At 36.6% G+C, this 27807-nt stretch overlaps 1 protein-coding gene across 1 annotated transcript in view; it reads left to right on the top strand.

The window, feature by feature from the left end:
- The window catches only part of LOC113522652 (cytoplasmic aconitate hydratase-like), a 64692-nt gene that overhangs the window by 30543 nt on the left and 6342 nt on the right, over positions 1 to 27807 (top strand). The window contains exons 12-17 of the mRNA XM_052892189.1: positions 22616 to 22778; positions 23557 to 23657; positions 24246 to 24365; positions 25045 to 25201; positions 26033 to 26139; positions 27129 to 27257. Coding sequence (XP_052748149.1) covers positions 22616 to 22778; positions 23557 to 23657; positions 24246 to 24365; positions 25045 to 25201; positions 26033 to 26139; positions 27129 to 27257 — 777 coding nt within the window. The remainder of the gene's footprint in view (positions 1 to 22615; positions 22779 to 23556; positions 23658 to 24245; positions 24366 to 25044; positions 25202 to 26032; positions 26140 to 27128; positions 27258 to 27807) is intronic.

The raw sequence follows: 27807 nt of genomic DNA on the forward strand, positions 1-27807 counted from the left end.
CTTACTATCAGGTGAGCTGCATGCTCGTTTGCCCCCTGTGTTGTAAAAAAAACATACACTAGGCGTTATTGTGTATGTCGGCGTGGCGTTTTATAAGATTTTTATAATATAAAAATTTTTAGTACCATTTAAGGTGGATTGGTCACTAAACTACTAAAGCCATGATATACAAGATGGCGCTATAATCAAGACTTGTGGTTTTTGTGGATTATTTTGTAATTAAAAAGAAATTAAGGTGAAATTTCTAAACTGGCGAGAGGTTATATTTATTTTTTACCGATATATTAATAATTTTGTATAAATTCTGTTTTTATTCACTTGTATTGTACAACTTTGTAAAAAAAACACATGCCAGCAAAAAATATTACGATTGTATGGGTTATAATTCATTTAGAATAATAAAAAAAAATATTATTGGGAATAAAGCTATTAACAATAAATAAAAATAATTATTAAAAAATATTTCAATAATAATAAATAAAGAATATTTTTATTCAAATACATTTAGTAATATATTTTTTTTTTTATTAATCTTAAACAACTGTTAATTCGAAGACGAATATTTCATACAAAGAAAAGGCAGTTATTTCCCCAGAGATAAAAATATGACATGCCTACTGAGATATTTATTGTAACACGTTTCACAAAAGCCATCCATTCTTAAATGCCCACAATAAATGTCGTTTCGACGCTTTGCTTACAATTGATGATGAATATTTCTTACAAACAAGAGCCAACAACGTGCCCAGTGATAGAAATGTAACATATCTACTGAGAAAGTTGCAGCACTTGTTGCAAAGAAAACTGCACTCGTATATGCCAACAGGAAATATCTTCTCGATGTACTGCTTCCAGTAGATGCTGAATATTTCTTATAAACAAGAGCCAACAACGTACCCAGTGATAGAAATGTAACATATCTACTGAGGCAGTTGTGGCACTTGTTGTAAAGGAAACTGCACTCGCATATGTCAACAGGAAATATCTTCTCAATGTATTACTTCCAATTGATGATGAATATTTCTTACAAACAAGAGTCTGCAAGTATCTCAGTGATAGAATTATAACGTATCTACTGAAAAAGTTGCACTAATTGCTCTAAGGCAAAATACTCTTGTACATGCCAGCAATAAATTTTATCTCGATGTGGTGCTTCTAGTTGAATTGAATGTCGTGTCTAACCAGTAAGCGTCCGAGTCACGGCAAACAGGCACTGACATGTTTGCTTAATGACCGGGCGCTACTGGGTGACACCCACTGTAAATAATGTAACATATTCATAATGTAAAAATCATAAGATAAGAAAGTGATGAATATTCCTTACATTCAAGAGTCTACATTTGCAGCACTTATTCTAAAGAAAAATACACTCGTACATTTGACGTATTGCTTCCCATTGATTATGAATATTTTTTACAAACAAGAGTCTGCAACTCTCCCAGTGATAGAATTGTAACGTATCTACTGAAAAAGTTGCAGCATTTGTTGTAAAGGAAAAACTCGTACTTGTCAACAGGAAATTTCATCTCAACGCATTGCTTCCAATAGATGATGAATATTTCTTACAAACAAGAGCCAACAACATACCCAGTGATAGAAATGTAACATATCTACTGAGGCAGTTGTGGCACTTGTTCTAAAGAAAACTGCACTCGCATATGCCAACAGGAAATATCTTCTCGATGTACTGCTTCGACTAGATGCTGAATATTTCTTATAAACAAGAGCCAACAACGTGCCCAGTGATAGAATTTTAACATATCTACTGAGGCAGTTGTGGCATTTGTTCTAAAGAAAACTGCACTCGCATATGCCAACAGGAAATGTCTTCTCGATGTACTGCTTCCAGTAGATGCTGAATATTTCTTATAAACAAGAGCCAACAACGTATCCAGTGATAGAAATGTAACATATCTACTCAGGCAGTTGTGGCACTTGTTCTAAAGAAACCTGCACTCGCATATGCCAACAGGAAATATCTTCTTGATGTACTGCTTCGACTAGATGCTGAATATTTCTTACAAACAAAAGCCGACAACATACCCAGTGATAGAAATGTAACATATCTACTGAGAAAGTTGCAGCATTTGTTGTAAAGGAAAAACTCGTACTTGTCAACAGGAAATTTCATCTCAACGCATTGTTTCCAATAGATGATGAATATTTCTTATAAACAAGAGCCAACAACGTGCCCAGTGATAGAATTGTAACATATCTACTGAGGCAGTTGTGGCACTTGCTCTAAAGAAAACTACACTCGCATATGCCAAAAGAAAATATCTTCTCGATGTCCTGCTTCCTGTAGATGCTGAATATTTCTTATAAATAAGAGCCAACAACGTACCCAGTGATAGAATTTTAACATATCTACTGAGGCAGTTGTGGCACTTGTTCTAAAGAAAACTACACTCACATATGCCAAAAGGAAATATCTTCTCGATGTACTGCTTCCAGTAAATGCTGAATATTTCTTATAAACAAGAGCCAACAACGTGCCCAGTGATAGAATTTTAACATATCTACTGAGGCAGTTGTGGCACTTGTTCTAAAGAAAACTGCACTCGTATATGCTAACAGGAAATGTCTTCTCGATGTACTGCTTCCAGTAGATGCTAATAATTTCTTACAAACAAGAGTCTGCAACTCCTCCAGTGATAGAATTTTAACATACCCACTGAAAAAGTTGCAGCATTTGTTGTAAAGGAAAAACTCGTACATGTCAACAGGAAATTTCATCTCAACGCATTGCTTCCAGTAGATGCTGAATATTTCTTACAAACAAGAGCCAACAACATACCCAGTGATAGAAATGTAACATATCTACTGAGAAAGTTGCAGCATTTGTTGCAAAGAAAACTGCACCCGCGTATGCCAACAGGAAATATCTTCTCGATGTACTGCTTCCAATAGATGCTGAATATTTCTTATAAACAAGAGCCGACAACATACCCAGTGATAGAAATGTAACATATCTACTGAGAAAGTTGCAGCATTTGTTGCAAAGAAAACTGCACTCGCATATGCCAACAGGAAATATCTTCTCGATGTACTGCTTCGACTAGATGCTGAATATTTCTTATAAACAAGAGCCAACAACGTACCCAGTGATAGAAATGTAACATATCTACTGAGGCAGTTGTGGCACTTGTTCTAAAGAAAACTGCACTCGCATATGCCAACAGGAAATATCTTCTTGATGTACTGCTTCGACTAGATGCTGAATATTTCTTATAAACAAGAGCCAACAACGTACCCAGTGATAGAAATGTAACATATCTACTGAGGCAGTTGTGGCACTTGTTCTAAAGAAAACTGCACTCGCATATGCCAACAGGAAATATCTTCTTGATGTACTGCTTCGGCTAGATGCTGAATATTTCTTATAAATAAGAGCCAACAACGTGCCCAGTGATAGAATTTTAACATATCTACTGAGGCAGTTGTGGCACTTGTTCTAAAGATACCTGCACCCGCGTGTGCCAACAGGAAATATCTTCTCGATGTACTGCTTCCAATAGATGCTGAATATTTCTTATAAACAAGAGCCAACAACGTGCCCAGTGATAGAATTGTAACATATCTACTGAGGCAGTTGTGGCACTTGTTCTAAAGAAACCAATTTCACTTTTGATGCATAAAGTTCACAATCAGTCATACAATTACATAGACATATAAGAAATTTAAAAAGAGAATATAATATTGTTTCATACCTCTACACAGCAACGGTGTATATCACTTTTGAATTTGGAACCGTAACTCCCGATAATTTCTGTCCAGTTTCACAGAGGTGCGTACGCGTCGAGGATCAGATTGAGACTGACTAATTTGGGCCGCAGCCCTTATTTATACCCAAATAGTAGGAATAGTCCCTTTTGTTATTCCTTGCGAGTAATTAGCTAATTACCTGGCGAGGTGCAAATATAATTATAATGAGACATTAGCGATAAGAAATGCATTACTGTTAATGTGCTATTGAATATCGGCATTTGTCATAATTTAGTTTTATTACTCGGTTACAAATTTGTTAAAGCAACTGATACGAGTACATTAGCAATTGTTATTAATATATCATATTAGAATAATATTTCGTATTTATTTATTTGTTATTGCATTCCATAATGTGATTAGTAGATAACATTTTAACTTCAATTTTGGATCCTGTTGTGCACAGCGAGTAGGAGAGATGAGGACGACCCTTTTTTTCCATTTTTGGAAATAGTTTTTACAATGTTATCCAGTCATTGAAATTATTTCATTTAAATCATATAAAATATATACTAGCGATCCGTCCCAGCTTTACATGCATAAATAGCAAAAATTAATCATCGTCATCTAATCAGCCTCTAACAATCCACAGCCAAACCTAAGCCTTCCCCTTTGGGGGGTTTGTCAGTAGTTACAACGCTTGGCTTTGTAACTTAAAAGTTTTGACTCATGATATAAAATAATTGCATAAGGAGAGATGTTATGTGTGGAAGTTCATATAATGAATCATTTGATACTTTCTTTATTCTGATTTTTTAAAAAGAAGAAAAGGAGTAATGTTATTTCAAAGGTTTTCTCAAAAGACTACAGCATGGGGTTCTTCAAAAGGGGAGCAAAGAGGTTTCTTCAGGGTCGGCAACGCGCGCGTAATACCCCTTGTATTTCAGGCGTTCATAGGCTACGGTAACCGCTTACAATCAGGTGGGCCGTATGCTTGTTTGCCACCTGAGTGGTATATATAAAAAAATATATTGTTGGTAATGGGACCTAGCACCCCATTGTTAGTACGTATACCTACTAAAAATGACTATTATTTAGAAATGCTTATTATTAAGTTTATTTGAATAAAAAATATTTATAACTAGCTGACCCTGCGAACTCTGTACCGCCTAACAGTGCTTCTTTAAATTTTTTTAATACAAATCTGCTACTAGGGACGCCGCGTCAACTAGTAAGATAAAAAAAGAAAAAAAGGAAGTTAATAAATTAGTCAACAATTACATTATGTTAAAAAAACTAAAAGTTATAAAACACGCCGTTCCACGTCACTCAATTGTATTGCCTTCCCGGAACCTCGCTACTAGCAATTGAACTTTATGGTAGGGTATTAAAGTATAAATTGACTTTCAAATATTATTACGAATAGATTGTATCGGGAGTATAGAAAGGTGTTATTTTTAAGACTTTTTCAGACAATTTTTGAAAATTTTCTCTACACATATTATAGATTTCTTTATATTTATAAAATTACAAACAAACATTATTACACTGACTTAACAATAGACATATGTAACATGGATACCGACCCGGTATCTATATATTAGATTCCTCTGAACATATGGTAGATGGCAGAAGAGGTCGTCACCCATTTCGATATTGCCCGTATCAGTCGCATATCTTCAAGAAAAGAGGATATTCCTTTTTTAAAAGACCGGCAGCACAACTGCAATACCTTTGGTGTTGCAGGTGATCATGGGCGGCGATAGTCACTTACCATCAGGTGAGCCGCATGCTTGTTTTCCCTCCTATGTTGTACTAAAAAATATCCATTTTCGAATATGTTAAAAGTCTGTTATCCAATTTTTTTATAACAGACTTTAACATATCCGTCATTCGACCGGTATATTTTTTTATGTATTTATAGGATCACCAACATAAGATACAGCGAAACATTTCAATACAATACACTGGTGGATTAGATCTAACTGTTCTTACATTTATAGGCGACCACAACGTGCCTTGTGTTTGATAAACATTAAAATAGAATTACTTAATTAATTAGATTAAATATAGATTTATAACTGAAATATACGGACATTGCTATATATTACTCACACCTAGTTTTTTTTGTCTTCTTTATGCAACTTAAAATGACAAAACATTGTTAGTAATATATCTCACTCTATCAAGATAACTTCTACCTGGAACTTCCTGGAGACCATTATGGTTAAGTCTTAGTAAATTCATTACAATAGGCCAACTGTCCAGCTATTGTCCCTCATTGTCTACCGACAACGCGGGCGGGATTACTATTGAATAGTAATTGAAATAAAAATAGTCCATACAAACTCGTCTAGATAAATCGTGTGGACATTGAAAACAATGCACACCTTTTTGGGTAAGTTTCAATAAGGATATTCATAGAAAAACTTATGTAAATAGATTTATGACTGTTTATAATATATTTTATAATTTACTGATGTTGCCAAAAAATATGGTAGGTACCTGTAAAAAGCTATTAAAACAACATAATGGTGGATACTTCTTATAGACAAGAGCCCACAACTTGCCCAGTGATAGAAATGAAACATATCTACTGAGGCATTTGCAGCACTTGTTCTAAAGAAAAATGCACTTGTATCTGCCAACAGGAAATATCTTCTCACCGCGTCGGTTTAAGTTATTGATGAATATTTCTTATGACAAGATTCTGCAACTTTCCCTTTGATAGAATTGTAACATATCACTGAAGTGGCAGCACTTATTCTAAAGAAAAATACACTCGTACATTTGACCTATTGCTTCCCATTGTTGATGAATATTTTTTACAAACAAGAGTCTGCAACTCTCCCAGTGATAGAATTTTGACATATCTACTGAAAAAGTTGCAGCATTTGTTGTAAAGGAAAAACTCGTACTTGTCAACAGGGAATTTCATCTCAACGCATTGCTCTTAATAGATGATGAATATTTCTTACAAACAAGAGCCAACAACGTGCCCAGTGATAGAATTTTAACATATCTACTGAGGCAGTTACAGCACTTGTTCTAAAGAAAACTGCACTTTTACAAGACAACAGGAAATATCTTCTCAATGCGTTGGCTTCAATTACTGATGAATATTTCTTACCACAAGAGACTGCAACTTTCCCTTGGATAAAATTTATAACATATCACTGGAAAAGTTGCAGCACTTATTTAAAGAAAAATACACCCGTACATTCCATGTATTGCTTCAAATTAATGATGAATATTTCTTACAAACAAGAGTCTGCAAGTGTCTCAGTGATAGAATTGTAACGTATCTACTGAAAAAGTTGCAGCACTTGTTGTAAGGAAAAATACACTTGCCAACAGTTGCTGTCGTCTCGATGTGCTATTGGCAGTTGACTGTCGTGTCTAACCAGTAAGCGCTGGACCCCTGCAAACAAATGCTAACATGTTTGCAGGTGACCGAGCACTGCTAGTCTAACACACGTTTTGTATATTGTAACATATTCTTGACGAAAACACCTTGATACAGCTTCTGTTCAGAAAAAAAAAATGCATTTGTATACGACAATATAAAATGTTACGGCAAAATTAAATAAATTTTTCTACAAATAAGGGACTAAATTCCAGTGAAAGCAATTGACGTATCCACTAAAAAAGTTACAACTCTAATTTTTAAGAAAACTATTTCGTAGTAAATGTCACAACATAACGATGCATACTTCTTATAAACAAGAGCCTACAACTTACCCAGTGATAGAATTGTAACGTATCTACTGAGGCAGTTGCAGCACTTATTCTATTATAATAGATGCTAATTATTTCTTACAAACAAGAGCCAACAACGTGCCCAGTGATAGAATCGTAACGTATCTACTAAGGCAGTTGTGGCACTTGTTCTGAAGATACCTGCACCCGCGTATGCCAACAGGAAATATCTTCTTGATATACTGCTTCGACTAGATGCTGAATATTTCTTATAAACAAGAGCCAACAACGTGCCCAGTGATAGAAATGTAACATATCTACTGAGAAAGTTGCAGCATTTGTTGGAAAGAAAACTGCACTCGTATATGCCAAAAGGAAATATCTTCTCGATGTACTGCTTCGACTAGATGCTGAATATTTCTTATAAACAAGAGCCAACAACGTACCCAGTGATAGAAATGTAACATATCTACTGAGGCAGTTGTGGCATTTGCTCTAAAGAAAACTACACTCGCATATGCCAACAGGAAATGTCTTCTCGATGTACTGCTTCCAGTAGATGCTGAATATTTCTTATAAACAAGAGCCAACAACGTACCCAGTGATAGATGTAGCATATCTACTGAGAAAGTTGCAGCTTTTGCTGCAAAGAAAACTGCACTCGTATATGCCAACAGGAAATATCTTCTCGATGTACTGCTTCCAGTAGATGCTGAATATTTCTTATAAACAAGAGCCAACAACGTACCCAGTGATAGAAATGTAACATATCTACTGAGGCAGTTGTAGCACTTGTTCTAAAGAAAACTGCACTCGCATATGCCAACAGGAAATATCTTCTCGATGTACTGCTTCCAATAGATGCTGAATATTTCTTATAAACAAGAGCTAACAACGTACCCAGTGATAGAAATGTAACATATCTACTGAGAAAGTTGCAGCATTTGTTACAAAGAAAACTGCACTCGTATATGCCAACAGGAAATATCTTCTTGATGTACTGCTTCGACTAGATGCTGAATATTTCTTATAAACAAGAGCCAACAACGTACCCAGTGATAGAAATGTAACATATCTACTGAGAAAGTTGCAGCATTTGTTGCAAAGAAAAATGCACTTGTATCTGCCAACAGGAAATATCTTCTCAATGTACTGCTTCCAGTAAATGCTGAATATTTCTTATAAACAAGAGCCAACAACGTACCCAGTGATAGAAATGTAACATATCTACTGAGAAAGTTGCAGCATTTGTTGCAAAGAAAACTGCACTCGTATATGCCAACAGGAAATATCTTCTTGATGTACTGCTTCGACTAGATGCTGAATATTTCTTATAAACAAGAGCCAACAACGTACCCAGTGATAGAAATGTAACATATCTACTGAGAAAGTTGCAGCATTTGTTGCAAAGAAAAATGCACTTGTATCTGCCAACAGGAAATATCTTCTTGATGTACTGCTTCGACTAGATGCTGAATATTTCTTATAAACAAGAGCCGACAACGTACCCAGTGATAGAAATGTAACATATCTACTGAGAAAGTTGCAGCATTTGTTGCAAAGAAAACTGCACTCGTATATGCCAACAGGAAATATCTTCTTGATGTACTGCTTCGACTAGATGCTGAATATTTCTTATAAACAAGAGCCAACAACGTACCCAGTGATAGAAATGTAACATATCTACTGAGAAAGTTGCAGCATTTGTTGCAAAGAAAAATGCACTTGTATCTGCCAACAGGAAATATCTTCTTGATGTACTGCTTCGACTAGATGCTGAATATTTCTTATAAACAAGAGCCGACAACGTACCCAGTGATAGAAATGTAACATATCTACTGAGGCAGTTGCAGCACTTGTTGTAAAGAAACCAATTACAATTTTGATGCATAAAGTTCATAATCAGTCATACAATTACATAGACATATAAGAAATGTATAAAGAGAATGTAGTATTGTTACTTACCTCTATACAGCAACGGTGTATATCACTTTGAATTTGGAACCATATTCCCAATAATTTCTGTCCATTTTCACAGAGGTGCGTACGCGTCGGGTATCAGATTGAGACTGACTAATTTGGGCCGCAGCCCTTATTTATACCCAAATAGTAGGAATAGTCCCTTTTGTTATTCCTTGCGAGTAATTAGCTAATTACCTGGCGAGGTGCAAATATAATTATAATGAGACATTAGCGATAAGAAATGCATTACTGTTAATGTGCTATTGAATATCGGCGTTTGTCATAATTTAGTTTTATTACTCGGTTACAAATTTGTTGAAAGAAAATTAAATGCATTAGCAGTTGTTATTATTATAACATGTTCGAGTAATATTTCCAATTTATTTCTTATTACATTCCGTATTGTAGTTGGTAGATAACATTTCAACTTCAATTGTGTACCTCGTTGGGCACAGCGAGCAGGAGAGAGGAGGACAACCCTTTTGTTCCTTCAGAAATAGTTCAAGAGTTTGTTACAATATTATCCAATCATTGAAATTATTTCCTCAAAATCATTCAAAATATAAAATATATACTAGCTATCCGCCCCAGCTTTGCACGCGTAAATAGCAAATATTCATCATCATTATCATACCAACCTCTAACAGCTTAACGTTAACCTCCCCTTTGGGGGGTTTTGCCAGTAGTTACAATGCTTGGTTTTGGAACTTAAAATACACATGGGTGGACATTTCTACAATATTTTACGTTTTTATCTGATTCTACCTATTTACCTATTACATAGATGTGCCCGCCCCCACCTGCCAATCTCCTGCACCGCTACAGTGTCTGTCTATCTAGCCACGCAGCCGACACGGCGCGGGCGGCGGGCGGCGCCTTTTCTATATCTGTTTTTTTAACGTAATATCTACCGAATGGAATATACCTACGATTTGAAAAATTCAAAAAGTAATCTGCAGGTATTGGAATAATTTTGAATACAAAATAATTTATTTGGATAAGGATTAATAAATAGGTATTAATAACATGTACAACGCGACAGCGTTATTTTTTCTATTTCTATGACTTGTTAAATTCGTAATATCTATTGAATGGAATAGCCGATTTGAACAATTCAAAAAGTAATGTAAATAAATTGAAACAGTTTTGAAAATAATATTATTTATTTGGATGAGGATTTAAACAGATGTATGAAAAACATGGTGTAATTTTAGTCGGTATTTCTATCAACTTTTAAAATGTAAAAAGTGGTTATTGTGACATAACTATAATAGTTGGACATGTAGTATCGTGAAGATTTTAGTAATTATTGATATTTTCTTCAATATTGTAGAACATACTTTTGTTCTATCACCAATAGTTTCCGCAGCGCACGCGACCAAAGATATTTTATAGTATTTTTTTACACCTTGAGTTACGTTACTAAAGTTTTAGTAAGGATCCCTAATCTTTTCTAACAATAAATATAGCCTATGTTACTCAGGGTGAATGTAGTTCTCTAATGGTGAAATAATTTTTGAAATCGGCAAAGTAGTTTTTGAGTTTATTCATTACAAACATACACACAAAAATACAAATCTTTCCTCTTTATAATATTAGTGTAGATATAAAAGAATTGCATACGGAGAGATTTTTTTGCGTGGAACTTCATATTATGAATCATTCAATACTTTCTTTGATCATATTTTTTAAAAAGGAGAAAAGTTTATAGATTTTTTTCAAAAGGGGGATAAAGAGATTTCTTCTGGGTTGGCTAATTTAGGTCCGGACCACACAGCCGGTTACGCATTATTCATATAACTTCACAGCAAATATTCATTTTTTTTTTTGATGGGCGAAAATGGTATGGTAACCCCGCCTGCGCTAACGGTATACGCTGGCGGAGCACCAGTGAAGGGTGATAGATGAGAATGAAAACAGGTCAGTTAGCCCATCATGATGAATTCATCAGGAATTAATCACAATAGTTTCCAGGGGGAACCGCGTGGAGGTCGACCTGGTTGGGTGTAATATTCATCTATTTACAAATATGTTTTGTCACTTTCCACCGTAAGCAATTAGTGACTTAACGAAGAGTCATTACGTTATCAGTCAAATGGATCGTTCTATTGATTCTCATATTAGTTATTTAAATACAACCATTACACGCTGGTGTTGATGACTAGTAAGTTATAATGCAATATTAGTCATTGCAAATGCACTTTATAGTACATTACTGCAGCGGCCAGCAACTGACGCATTGATGGACGAACGTGCAAATGTGTGCCAAGGCGAAGCCGAGGCACACAGTGCCTAGTTGTGGCCAAGGCTTGTATAGTACTTTTCTCAAACAATGCGCGGAAATCAAAAACACAATTTTATATTTTAAGTTCAGTGACGAATAAATGTTCCTTTGTTTTTTTTTTCAATAAACAGCTTTCTATTTGTAAGCCAGTTCGAAATTTAAATAAAACATTTTATTAGTTACCTCCTTGGTAGCCATGTTTCGAAGTAAAAGGTCATTCCATTTTTAAATTACAGGACAGATATGAGTTTACATAGTAATTTATCTGGCCGCAAAACACGACAGATATGGATTTTCATATAACTTTTGCCGGCCGCTGCCCGCATGTATCTGGCCAGTACGGCAATTTTGATTTATTTCTAAGAATGTCAAAATAATGCTCATATTTCCAAGCATGTTTGAGAAAAATTAATTTAGCTACATCTTTACTTACATTACCAGTGGGAGACTTTGTACAAAAGTCACTTGCTTGGGTACCACTGTCCCATTCGTGTTTCTACCGTGAAACAGTTGTGTTTGCATGGCTGTGTTTCGGTTTGAAGGGTGGGATATGGCAGTGAATTTACAGGGTACAGAGGAATAACGCCTGAGTCCTCAGGAATGGCGTTGCATTGGGGGTATCATGGGCGAAACAATCAAATTAATTCAGTCAAAAATAGCTAACAATATAATTGTGCAGGGATGTAAAATTATAATATCATTTTAGACAAATAAAGTATATTATAGACAATTAAAATCGACTTTTGTACAATGTATCCCCCTACTTACAGAGAACCCCTTTTTAACCGACTTCTAAAAGAATAAGGTTCTCGAGTCGATTGTATTTTTTATGTTAATTACCTTTTAACTCAGTCAGTTGGAGACAGATTTGCAAAATTATCTATTTAATTGATACTTGATTTTTAGGTTTCTTTCTTTAAGTCCACAGCCTTTAACTATGTGTGTATGTGTTACTGTTGAACATAAACCTATCCCTTGGGAGTTTTGCCACTAGTTGCCAAACTTTGGCAGGCGAATTGGTAACCGCAGTTAAGATATTTTAAGGGGAACGCTGCTGCCCATCGCGCCCTCCCTTTGTCACCTCTTACGACACTCACGGGAAAGGAAGGGGTGGCCTATTCTATGGCGGGACCAGGCAGCAATGTGTTATAACATGAAAGACTAATTTTCGTAAAAAAATTGTTTTTTTAATTTCTTATGTTAATATTCGTCGTGTACACATCTAAATATTTTTCCAAAATAAATACACGTGGGTATTTTGCGTAATAAAACAACATATGTTATTTATTTATTTATTCCTTATTTATCACAATACAAAAAAATATATGGTACATAAGGCGTAACACGAAAATATGTTAAAAAAATATACATTTATTTATGACATTTGATTAACAACTATTTAACAACTATTAACAACTATTTACAAAATAATAAAACTTTAAAATCAATTAAAATTGTTATATTTCAAAACAATAAAAAAAAAAGTTAAACAAAAAACGATTTTTGTTTATTTCATATATTTATAAATCATTTAGGAACACCAAAGAAAAAAAAAACACTTCTAAATGTTACCACTTTCCATCAGGTGGGCCGTCAGCTTGACTGCCGTTCTAAGTTGCATAAAAAAAAAGATGGCGTATTGAAATAAAACATACACCGTATACATTTTTAGTTACACCTTCAGAAATACAACAGTGAAAATCGCATCCATTTTTGTGCTGCATTTTTCACATAATATCGAAACCGATATACATATAAATATTTCAAAAAAAAAAATTGTATTTCTTTAAATTTTTTCCCGTATACAGATATTGTCTAGTTACAATTTTCTTTTATTAGTAAAATAACATACCGCCATCTATCGATGCTATCCATCCATCCATTTATATCCATATACCGCTAATAACAGCGCCATCTATCGACGATTAGTTCCAACAAAACTATTTAGTGAGAAAGCTTTATGACATATCCGTTTATTCATAAGCCAATTCACCAAATGGTCTTAATGGAAGTGTTTCTAGAATCTTCTTCGATGTCTTCAGGTAGACGAAGTTGGTGATGCTTTTTAATGGATGAAAATGGAATGGTAACCCCGCCCGCGCTATCGGTATACACTGACGGGGCACCAGTGAAAAATGATAGGTGAGGATGAAAGCAGATCTTATAGCCCATTATGATGAATTCCACAAGAGTTGGGGGGATGGGATTGTTAGTAATACAGACTATTAGAGTCCCATTGCTAGTAATATACCCTATCAGGTCGATCTCCACGCGATCCTGGAAACCATCGTGCTGAATTCCACGTGATATCGTCACGATAGGGTAACTGACCTGCCCTTTCATTTTCATCTATCATGCCTCACTAGTGCTCCGCCAGTGTATACCGAAAGCGCGGACGGGATTGGCATTCTATTATCATCCATTTAAAAAAAATGTATTATTTATAAAACCCACATTTGGGCAAATAAACTATTGTTATTTTTAAAATTTTTAGAAAATTCACATCTCCCCTCTTAAGGAGAGGAGATGGCAAACTAACCCCAGTCGGCCGGAGCCGCCTCGGAATCCCAACCGTCTGAGATGTTGTTCCAGACTGGTTGGGATGAGATTGTTATTATTATTAATTTTTGAATGGATGAATGAATGTATGAGTATACTTTATTCGCATTATACAATATAGGGGAATAAGCAAGACAATTTATAAATGTAACGATACAGTTGTATGAGTACAGTGAGCCGGTCTTATTGCTGAGAGCGATCTTTTCAAGACAACCTTTGGGTAATGGACTAATTGTTGTACAAGTAGTAGTAGTACCTACTGTACAATTAAGAAAGTACCTTTATCAATTTATTTATATATATATATATATATATATATATATATATATATATATATATATATATATATATATATAATAGTTAATCAATTATCGACCGGTGAAGGTTGACGATTAATTTAAATTGAGAAAAAAGATATAATGAAAGCAAATTATAGACTATACATGAAAATTTCAAGTACTACAATTATTATATTCGGTTGCCATCTTGCGCAACCCTTTTGCGGAATATAAAAATCGCGATTAAAAAAACAGGGGTTGATCGTAAACCGGTGAAAATTTGAAGTTGTATGTATTTTTCAATGATAAATCCATAATAAAATATTACATATATATATATATATATATATATATATATATATATATATATATATATATATATATATATATATATATATGCATATATTGAAGTTAACTAACTGATAATGACATAGTTTTACTTCGAAATGTTTCCAATGCACTTTCGCCATCAATACCCAAATATTCCATGGCACACTTACAAGAATATTATTTCTATTATTAATTACATTTAATGACCCATTTTCGCCATTGTCCTATTTCCATAAGTTCCAAAGTGACTATATTCACATCGTTAATTACCTATGCGTCACTTTTACATACCTTTATAGTTACCTATGCACAATAATTAAGCTAATGATTTTTAAATTTAACTACAATGATTCCATGTTACTTAAATCCGGTTTTTGCTAATGTTGTAGCAAGTGAAATTCGTTGTTGCACACGTAAGGAACTTGCTAGAATATGGGCCAAATCGTCAATGTACCTTTTAGATTGTTATAAGGACAAATAGATTATTTTTATGGGTGATAATGGAATGGTAACTCCGTCTGCGCTATTGGTATACGCTGGCGGGGCACTAGTGACAGATGATAAGTGAGGATGAAAGCAGGTCAGTCAGCCCATCGTTAAGAATTCCACAAGAACTAACCACGATGGTTTCCAGGGGGAACCACGTGGAGGTCTCGACCTGATTAGTAACATTGCTAGCATTGGGGCTGTTAGACTCCCGCGCTAATAATCCCTTTCCCCACGCAGGCGGGGTTACCATTCTATTTTCTCTTGTAACTGTTACTAACAATTCTTTCTCTTTTAGAACAAATAGGTTAGACAAAAGTAACACATATTCGTATTATGAATAAATGCCATATTGCTACTAGAATATACCTTTTTTTTTCTAATTGATGATAATGGAATGGTAACCCCACCCGTGCGTATATCGGTATACGCTGGCGGGGCACCAGTAAGGGATGACAGGTAAGAATGAAAAGGCAGGTCAGTTAGCACATCGTGATGAATACACCTACATTTCAACACAATGGTTTCCAGGTGGGACCACGTGGAGGTCAACCTGATAGGATATATTGCTAGCAATGGGACTGGTAGTCTGCATTACTAACGATCCCTCCCCCCAGAATATATGCCTTTGAGTACCTCTAACCTAGACCTCGCATAAAATGGAAAACTAAATATGAGTCACTAAGCTATGCACAGAAAGTTTAAAAACTTACTCCCAAATTGGTTAATATTTTCCCCTGCCATCTATTATTATTGTTTAAAATTGACTCTAGTAGACAATAGATGGCGTTATAATTTAAAATTGAGTTCCACAAGAAAAAAACAGAAACCAAATATGATTCGCTAAGCTATTTTATTATTTTTAATATTTAATTTAACTATATATATTTATTTATGTATTCTAAATATATAAACAGTTGTAGCACTTCAGCTGCCCGCTAACGAAATGCTTTCCAACTGTATCGGGTTGACTGGAAGAGATCTCTGTCAGAGATAAGTCCACCCTTGCTCACAATATTAATAAATGCATTAACAATGTAAATTACAAGTTTATTATATATAAATAAATTTATATATATATATATATATATATATATATATATATATATATATATATATCATTAATTTATCGACTAATTTATCGTTGAATTCATCCCGATGGGCTAACTGACCTGTCTTTTCATTCTCACCTATCATCCCTCACTGGTGCTCCGCCAGCGTACACCGATAGCGCAGCGATAACTATACCATTTTCACCCATCAAAAAAAAAAGACCATTAAAAAAAATATATAAATGAAAAAAAGTGACTTTGCTACCTTATAGTGCCATAGCGGCTTAATCGATCACTATGAAATTTGGTATACACGTACAGGGTATTTTGTCCCCAGTCAGTGAATATATCGCGGTCACAGGTAAAAACTGTTGATGGAACGATTGGACGGCTTGGTATAAATGAATTCCTTCACCAGCGAAATGTGGATGACAAAAAAAATGTTACAAAACTTACCTCTGATATGTGTACATAAATGTGATGAGAAAGATTCGATTTTACATATATATATATACACGCGTCTTATCTTAACTGCCCTTGACTTTATTATTTTTTAATGAAGCAAATACTTAATGAAAGAATTCTAATCTTTAATTGATTGCATTTAATAAACGTCTCTCATATCGTACTGTTTCTTGTATTCATTATTAATCTTCTTTTTTTTTTATACAACTTAGAATGGCAAACTAGCTGACGGATCACCTGGTGGAAAATGGCAATCGTCGCCTATAGACATGAGCAGTACCGTGGACATAACAGAGTATACTGTTTCGCCCATGATATCTCCCAATGCGTTACCATTCCTGAGGACTCGGGTGTTATTCCTCTGTACCCTGTAAATTCACTGTCATATCCCACCCTTCAAACCGAAACACAGCCATGCAAACACAACTGCTTCACGGTTGAAACACGAATGGGACAGAGGTACCCAAGCAAACAATTTGTACAAAGTCTCCAAAATTATTACTGATTATTTTGTTTGCCTGTATTAATACTCCTTATTGTTCCATGACATAAAACCCTCGCTTTGTCCAATAGGTCGATAAACGTTTATCAAATTGTTAATTTATTTTTAATTTAGGATAATTATGTTTGTCCAGTTATAATGGCCGAATAGCATTTGAATGGTAACCGATGCATAGATATATAATTAGTTCTAGAACTTACATATAATTCTATTATATATATATATATATATATATATATATATATATATATGTACATATATGTACCCCCATGCGTTGCCATTCCTGAGGACTCAGGTGTTATTTACAGGGTACAGGGATACCCTGTAAATTCACGACATTTCCCACCCTTCAAACCGAAACATAGTCACTTCAAATCATTTAAAATTGTATTCCAAAGAAACAGACTTCAATCAGTGAAACCAGTTATTTTGATTTTTAAACTAAACTACTGAACCGATGTTGATAAAATTTTTACAATACCAATGTATAAGTATGTCCTTTCGGATAAACAAAGAATTTTCCAAATCGGTCTGCAACTGACGGAGTTATGAGATGGTTAATATTTAATGGACCAAAAAAGTCCAAAATAAAAATTATATATATGTATATGTATGTATATATATATATATATATATATATATATATATATATATATATATATATATATATATATATATATATATATATATATATATATACTGGCTCACTCGGCAAACGTTGTTTTACCATATACATTATTTCTAGAACTATACATGAAAATTCATCGTACTACAATTATTATATTCGATTGCCATCTTGCAACCCTATTACGTAGTATAAAAATCACGATAATTTGAAGTTATATGTATTTTTCAATGCTAAAGCATAAAAAAATTAAAAAAAATTATGACAAAAAATAAAAAAAAATTAAAGGTGGGTCACCCTTATCATTGAGGGGTGTGAAAAATAGATGTTGGCCGATTCTCAGACCTTCCCAATATGCACACAAAATTTCATAAAAATCAGCAAAGCCGTTTCGGAGGAGTTTGGTAACAAACACCGTGACACGAGAATTTTATACGAGTATATTAGATTTTTTTGATGATAATGGAATGGTAGCCCCGCCTGCGCTATCGGTATACACCGGCGGGGCACCAGTGCAGGATGATACATGAGGGTGAAGCAGGTCAGTTAGCCCATCGTGACAAATTCAACAATAAACCAATCACGATGATTTCCAGGGGGAACCGCGAGGAGGTCGACCTGATAGGGTTTATTGCTAGCAATGGGGTTGCTAATCCCCATTACTAACAATCCCTTCCCCCCCCCCCTATTAGATATTATTTAACTCTTTTTTGCACCAAAAACACAAAACATAAAAGGCGGTCTTATCGCTAGGGCAATCTCTTACAGACAAGCTTCGGTTAAAGGAGAATAGGATAGAATATTATACAACATACATACATACATACATACATATCTATCACGCCTGTCTCCCATTAGGGTAGGCAGAAACAATGTTATATTATATTATATAACAATAATATAGTATAACTTTTACATAATATAAATAACACACCCGTGAACTTCGCATAAGTATGATAAATTCAAACACATTCGGACGAGAGCAAGTGTTTAAAGAAATAGATTGCAAATTTTGAATAGAATAAGAATAATAATTTTTTTTTTATACGACTTAGAATGGCAAACAAGCTGGCGGTCCACCTGATGGTAAGTGGTAACCGTCGCCTATACACATGAGCAGTACTATGAACATAACAGAGTATGCTGTTTCGCCCATGATACCCCCCATGCGTTGCCATTCCTGAGGTTGTTATTCCTCTGTACCCAGTAAATTTACGCCATATCCCACCCTTCAAACCGAAACACAGCCATGCAAACACAGCTGCTTTACAGTTGAAACACGAATGGGACAGGGGTACCCAAGCAATCGACTTTTGTACAAAGTCTCCCTCTGGTAAAATGGTATTTGCACGAAATGTGGTACAAAGGTCTTAAATGGTGACTGAGCTCCACATTTCGCTTTATCTAAACGCATGCAAACTTTGTCTTAGCACATGTTAAGTAAAAATTTATCAATTACGTATGTCCAAATAATTATTATATAAATACATATTAATTGTTACATTGAATTAGTTAATTATGTAAACATTTAAAAATAGTCGTAAAGACTTATATACTAATAACAATAATACATTTAAATTTAAACAACAAATAATAAATCTCTTTATTTTCAGGTATATACCCATAGTTATATATATATATGTATGTATATATATATATATATATATATATATATATATATATATATTATATATATATATTATTTTTAAACATTAATTACAAAATGCAAATTTGAATTATTTCATTATAAAACCTTTCGTCGTCAGGTGTCGTCACAGTAAGGAATACAGCCTTTACAATATGATTACTTGTTGTCATTAATCTTTGATAAAATTTTGCCTTATAATTACGTAAAATAACAAAAAAATGAGTTAAAAAAAAGATTACAAATATGTACTTACCATCACGCCGTCGCCACCTGTCACCGGCAGCACGCTAATATCACACTGTACTATCACAGATGTCCACTGATTCCTAACTTGTCACTATGTATTAAAATGACGACCAAATCTGGGCTGTATCACAGTTTTTTTCTATAACACTTGCAATATACAAGCTGATGGTAAATGGTAACACATGGTATAGGTATAGGCACTATGTAAAACACTATGAAACAGGGCAACGAATAGCAGGCGCTATTCATCGACTTCAAAAAAGGAGATCCTCAATTCGATTCTAACTTTTATATGTTTGTCACCTCAGCACTCTAGTCATTTGTGAACCGATTTGGATTATTCTTTTTTTTATCTGAAAGAATATACTTACAGATTTTATGAGTGTATATATATATTTCTTTTTATAAAACTTAGAATGGCAAACAAGCTGACGGCCCACCTGATGGAAAGTGGTAACCGTCGCCTGTAGACATGAGCAGTACCATGATCTAAAAACTAAACTACCGAAAACTTTATACCAGAGGGAGACTTTGTACAAAAGTAGTTTGCTTGGCCACCTCTGTCTCATTCGTGTTTCTACCGTGAAGCAGTTGTGTTTGTATGGCTGTGTTTCGGTTTGAAGGGTGGGATATGGCGTGAATTTACTGGGTACAGAGGAATAACACCTGAGTCTTCAGGAATGGCATCGCATGGGTGGTATTATGGGCGAAACAGTATACTCTGTTATGTCCACGGTACTGCTCATGTCTATAGGCGACGGTTACCACTTCCCATCAGGTGGGCCGTCAGCTTGTTTGCCATACTAAGTTGTATAAAAAAAAAACTAAATTTTGATAAAATTCCTACAGAATCTTCTGTATCTAATAACAAATGATAAAAGAAACAAAATTGACCTTTTAAATAACAAAATAATGTTCCAAAACGATTCACAATTGACGGAGTCATAAAGTGATAAACGTGAGAAAAAACAACCGAATTTACTACCCACTTCTTTTTGAAGCAGTTTGACCTCACACTGTATGTATGTATATGTGTTTAACAAACGAACACAAATCACAAACTGCAATGTATGGGTCCATACACGAATTAATAAAAACCTGATAGTGTAACACTTTATTTTTGTATTTTAAGAACAATCACGTATCGTAAAAATCAGTACTCAGCATATAATTTCTCTTCCTCGATTGTTTATTTATATATAAAAATGATTGTTCGTTAAAATGTTCGTTAACATTATTTTATTTAATAGAAACAGGCACACAAATAGATAAATTAAAGATTTTTTTTTATTATACAACTTAGAATGGCAAACAAGCTGACGGCCCACCTGATGGAAAGTGGTAACCGTCGCCTGTAGACATGAGCAGTGCCGTGGACATAACAGAGTATACTGTTTCGCCCATGATATAATATATATAAAGAATATAAAATAAAAAAAAATAATCCCTTCCAAATGTACGTATAAAATGGTCAAAACTTGAAAAAGTATTTTTTTTTGTAGCTTTGTATAATATTCATTCATACTTTAAAGACATTACCCTCCTTTCTTGTGTAGTCGGATAAAAATATCATGTTATATTTATTACCGTATTTCGCTGAATAAGCAAGGTTGCATACAATGCAACGCGTGCTGTCTTATTGTCAACTGCAATTCTTCCGCAGTGTGTTTTTATTTTAATCTAGGCCATGGTTGTTACAGTCGTCACAATACGTCTATACTAGGCTTCTATATTCACGCCAAATCACTTGCGGGGTAGGCAGAGAGAAATGAGTGTCACACACCTTTATCCTAGCTTAGAACCGTTCTTTATGGCAGTCTATGGGGGAGGCGTATGTTCAGCAGTGGACGGACAATAGCTGAAATGATAAATGATGAATGCAATACACCAGATTAGGGGGGGAGAAGATTTGGGGACATTAGTCCCCATTGCTAACAAACCCTGTCAGGTCGACCTCCACGCGGTTCCCCCTGGAAACCATTGTGACTAATACTTGTCGCATTCGTCACGATTGGCTAACTGACCAGCTTACATGCTTATCTATCACCCCTCACTGGTGCCCCGCCAGCGTATACCAATAGCGCAGGCGGGGTTACCATTCCATTATCATTCATTAAAAAAAAAATACACCAGATCTAAGTTACCCCTTTATCTTATATTCGCGTATGGGGTCAGCTAATTCATTATACGTCGACCCATCGGGATCTCTTGTGCTTCCCCCTGCCTTATACCATCATTTCATAGATCCTATGTGTTACCCTAACGATATCCCGCGGTTTAAGATATCTGTAGTCCTCTGGCTCCGGATAAGCCGTTCCCAGTAGACTCATACTAATACTTAATTTTGGGTTAATATAGTATTCATATCAGCCTTTAACTGTCCACTGCTGGACATAAGCCTCCCCCTTGAGGGGTTTTGCCAGTAGTTGCCACGCTTGGCAGGCAGGTTGACAACCGCAGTTAGGCTTTTGAGATGTTTAAAGAGGGACGCTGCTGCCCATCCCTCGCCCTCCCTTAGTCGCCTCTTACGACACCCACGGGAAAGGAAGGGGTGGCCTATTCTATGCGAGGACCGCACGGCCCGGTCCATCTACAGCAGTCCCATTGCTACTAACTAATTTCTGTTACTAACAATCCCTTCTCACCTCGAAGTATCCCACAATTGCATCTAGCCCATCCCTCGCCCTCCCTTAGTCGCTTTTTATTCTTACGACATCCACAGTATAGTATTTTTTTTAGCAAAAACCATTAAATATTAAAATCATTTCCGCCAGGTCGGCTTCAAAGGCTACGGGCTGTCGCCCGCGCAGCTATCAGCGTCAGGCAACTTCACCTTCAGCGACGGTAGCACGTACACCATCACGCATGGCTCCGTCATCATCGCGGCCATCACCTCGTGCACCAACACATCCAACCCGAGTGTCATGCTCGGAGCTGGTGAGTTGATACTCGTAATGGAAAGGTAACCCTGCCCGCGCTATCGGTATACGCTGACAGGGCACCAGTGAAAGATGATGGATGACGATGAAAGCAGATCATTTGTCATGTACGTGATATCAAGAGCATTACGTGCGCTTTGCCTAAAGAACCTAAAGAAACCTCTTTACCCCCCTTTTGAAGAACCCCATGCTGTAGTCTCTTGAAAAAACCTCAACAGAGAGCTTTTTTAATGGGTGATAATGGAGTGGTAACTTCACTTGCGCTATCGGTATACACCGGCGGGGCACCAGTGAAGAATGATAGATGAGGATGAAGCAGGTCAGTTAGTCCATCGTGACGAATTCAACAAGAATTGTTCACGATGGTTTCCAGGAGGAAACACGTGGAGGTCGACTTGACAGGGCATTTTGCTAGCAATCAAACTCCCTTAACAATTCCTCTCCCCCCCCCCCCCCCATCGACAGAGCACTTATTCCATAACCAGAGCGTTTGTGGGAGGAAACATCTCTGAAACCGTGCTGTACACGACCATCTAGACTCTAAGGTATGGGAATCAACTCCCTTTTTTTATATCACAAAAGTGGCAATCAAGCATACAGCCCATCTGATTGTAAACGGTCACTGTAGCCTATGGACGCCTGCAACAGCAGGCGTGTCACGTGCGCGATGCCGACCCTGAAGAAACCTTAATGTACCCTTTTTGAAGAACCCCATACTGTAGTATCTTGGTGAAATCTCGACAGGGAGCTCATAACATTCGTTCATTCCGTTCCAGGTCTCCTAGCAAAGAAAGCTGTTGCCAACGGGTTGAAGGTCCTTCCTTACATAAAGACCTCGCTCTCGCCAGGATCCGGCGTGGTCACGTATTATTTGAGGGTATGTATGACTGATTTCTTTTTTGTTTTAGTTCAACCGTGACGTAAACTTAAAATAATATTATAAAATAATACACAGATTAAATTTTGTATGTATGTTTATTTGTATTATATAAAATACTAGAGATCCGCCCCGTCTTCGCACGAGTAGATAGATGGAAAAATAAATTATTTACTCTTTATTGTACCGTTTAAAAAATAAAACACGCACACACACACACACACACACACACACACACACACGCACATACATGCATACACACACACGCACGCACGCACACGCACGTACGCACGCACGCACGCACGCACGCACGCACGCACGCACGCACGCACGCATACACATACACAGACACGCGCACGCATATACACACACACACACACAGAGAGAGAGAGAGAGAGAGACACACACAAAATCAATTTGTGCGTTCTCTGTTTATCGTAACGGTTGACTGGTAGAGAATGCCATCAGGCATTGAGTCCACCCTGTACACATAATTTAATATGTGCAAAAGTAAAAATAAATAAATAAATCACATACAATACAATATAAAATTTATATATTTATGTGTATTTTATTATTATTGTGCAGGAATCCGGCGTGATCCCATATTTGGAGAAGCTGGGCTTCGACATCGTTGGCTACGGGTGCATGACGTGTATCGGCAACTCGGGCCCCATCGACGACAACATCGCCAACACCATAGAGAAGGTAACTATACAGTGAAATGACACAGTAGCCCACGAGATTGGCACATGAGCTGCGATAGGGGTGACACAATATAAACTGTGACACCCACGGTACAACCCATGTCTATAGGCACCAGTCGTCACTTTTGTTTAGAGATGAGAATATCTGATATTTATATATTGAGTTATTCTGTCGGATCTCTCTATTCATTACGAGTCCCCATTGCTATTAATACACCTTATTAGGTCGACCTCCACGTGGTTCCCCCTGGAAACCATCGTGACTAATTTATCGTTGAACTTGTCACGGTGAGCTAACTGACCTGCTTCATCCTCACCTATCATCACTCACTGGTGCCCCGCCAGTGTATACCGATAGCGCAAGCGGGATTACCATTTTCACCCATTAAAAAAGGAGGGTTTTTTTCATAAAGGATTAACCACAAGAGGAACCGCCTGGAGGTCGACCTAACATAATGGGGCTGTCAAACTCCATGGCTAACAATCCCTTTCCCCCCTGCCAGCGTATACCGATAGCTCAGACGGAGTAATTCCATTATCATTTATTAAAAAAAATCCGCTGTACTCTCGGTATACGCTGGTATGGGGCACCAGTGAAGTACATTGAAAATGAGGATAAAACCAGGTACCAAGATTAACATTTTTTGGAACCAACTCCAATTTGGCCTTAAATTGTCCAGAACGAGCTGGTGTGCTGCGGAGTGTTGTCTGGCAACAGGAACTTCGAGGGTCGCATACACCCGAACACGCGGGCCAACTACCTCGCCTCTCCATTGCTGGTCATAGCATACGCTCTAGCCGGCACCGTTGATATCGACTTTGAGACCCAACCTTTAGGTGAGTAGTACAAAATCTTCCTTTTTTTTATACTACTTAGAATGGCAAACAAACTGACGGCCCACCTGATGGAAAGTGGTAACCGTCGCCTATAGATATGAGCAGTACCGTGGACATAACAGAGTATACTGTTTCGCCCATGATACCCCCCATCCGTTCCCATTCCTGAGAACCCAGGTGTTATTCCTCTATACCCTGTAAACCCACCCTTCAAACTGAGACAGCAATGCAAACAACTGCTTTTAATAAAAAAATAATAAAAAATAATTAATAATATTAATTAATTTATTAATTTTAATTATTCCTCATATGGCGGAATTAACAGCTAATGGCGTTCTCTACCAGTCAACCATGAGGCGAGCAAAAAATTAAGTAGGTGGTGCATTTACTACTAAAATATAGTATAAATATTTTTACTACATATTGTAAATATATATATATATATATATATATATATATACTAGCGACCCGTCCCGGCTTCGCACGGGTTCACATTACATCACATCACATTAGAAACCTCTAAAATTATCAGTGTTCCTCCACAATATTATGCATGTATTATACATATAAAGCTTCCTCTTGAATCACTCTATCTATTAAAGGAAACCGCTTCAAAATCCGTTGCGTAGTTTTAAAGATTTAAGCATACATAGGGACGGACAGACAGCGACAGCGACTTTGTTTTATACTATGTAGTGATATATTGTATACATATATGTATATATAAAAATTGAAAAAAAAAATTAAGTTTGGGTAAAAATCAAAAGAGACATCTGGCAATACTGCACATTCGACTGAATAAATTGTTAAATGCGTAATACAATGTTTCAGGTAAACGTGCCGACGGCTCGCCAGTATTCCTCAGAGACATCTGGCCCACCAGGGCTGAGATACAGGAAGTCGAGAATCAATTCGTCATACCCGGCATGTTTAAGGAGGTACGGCCGTTTGTCACTGAGTTTATGACAATAAATCAGAATTTTTAAAAAAAATCATTACATGAGCTGTATAGGCAGAGCCCTTTGGGATAAACAGAACCCAAAAGGAGATTCACAATTCAGTTGTACCCACGAACGCTCAAGTTATGGAATGAGCTCCCTGCCGAGGTTTTCCCAAGAGATTACAGCATGGGGTTCTTCAAAACGGGGGTAAAGAGGCTTCTTCAGGATCGGCAACGCGCGCGTAATACCTCTGGTATTGCAGGCGTTCATAGGTTACGGTAACCGCTTACTATCAGGCGGGTCGTACGATTGTGGAATGCGGAAATGGCTGCAAATAGAGAAGAATGGAAGAGGAAAACATATTACGCCTACCACAAATAATAATTGGGACAAGGATAGGAGGATGGCCGGCAGCACACCTGCAATGCCGCTGGTGTTGCGGGTGATCATGGGCGGCGGTAGTCACTCACCATCAGGTGAGCCGCGTGCTCGTTTGCCCCCTGTGTTGTAAAAAAAAAATGGATGACGACTGTATGTGTATGTATGATTATGTTCGTAAAAAAATGTCCAAATCAATGCCTATTTAATGGGTAAAGAAGGAATGGTAACACCGCCTGTGCTGTCGGTATACGCTAGCGGGGCACCAGTGAGGGATGATAGGTAAAAAGGAAAGGGCAGGTTTGTTTTACAACACAGGGGACAAACGAGCATGCGGCTCACCTGATGGTAAGTGACTATCGGCGCCCATGATCACCCGCAACACCAACGGCATTGCGGGTGTGCTGCCGGCCTTTTAAATAGTCGGTCAATTAGCCCATCGTGATGAATACACCTGGAATTCAGCACGATGGTTTCCACGGGGACCACGTGGATGTCGTCCTGACAGGGTATATTGCTAGCAATGGGACTGGTAGTCCGCATTACTGGCATTCTCTTCCCCCCCCCCCACCACCACGTAATGTAACCCCACCTGTTCTGTCGGCCAGGTGTACGGCAAGATCGAGCAGGGCTCCCCCTCGTGGCAGGCGCTGGACGTGCCCCAGGGCAAACTGTACGGCTGGGACCCCAACTCCACGTACATCAAGAAACCACCATTCTTCGATGGCATGACCAGGGTGAGTCGACCGATTCTTTATTGTAGTTTTTTATAATTATTAGTTACTAGCGGCCCGTCCCGGCTTCGCACGGGTGGACATTTTTACAACATTTTAAAAAGTGGTCATTGTGACATAACGATAATAGTTGGACATATAGTGTCGAGAAGTTTTTTGTAGTTATCGATATTTTCTTCAATATTGTAGAACATACTTTTGTTCTATCACCAATAGTTTCCGCAGCGCACGCGACCAAAGATGTTTTATAGCATTTTTTTTACACCTCGAGTTACGTTACTAAAGTTTTAGTAAGGTTCCCTAATCTTTTCTAGCAATAAATATAGCCTATGTTACTCAGGGTGAATGTAGCTTTCTTATGATGAAAAAATGTTTGAAATGGGCAAAGTATTTTTTTTATTTCATTCATTACAAACATACACACAAAAATACAAATCTTTCCTCTTTATAATATTAGTGTAAATAAAAATTCTCTTTTCACCAAAAGGGGAAAGAAGGGGGGAGGTTTTGAATGTCCCTTCATCATCATCATCATTCCAGTCATTTGGCAGGG

Source organism: Galleria mellonella, unplaced genomic scaffold (assembly GCF_026898425.1).
Source record: "Galleria mellonella isolate WM207_F2 unplaced genomic scaffold, CSIRO_AGI_GalMel_v1 utg150, whole genome shotgun sequence".
In the NCBI taxonomy this organism is placed as follows: Eukaryota; Metazoa; Arthropoda; class Insecta; order Lepidoptera; family Pyralidae; genus Galleria; species Galleria mellonella.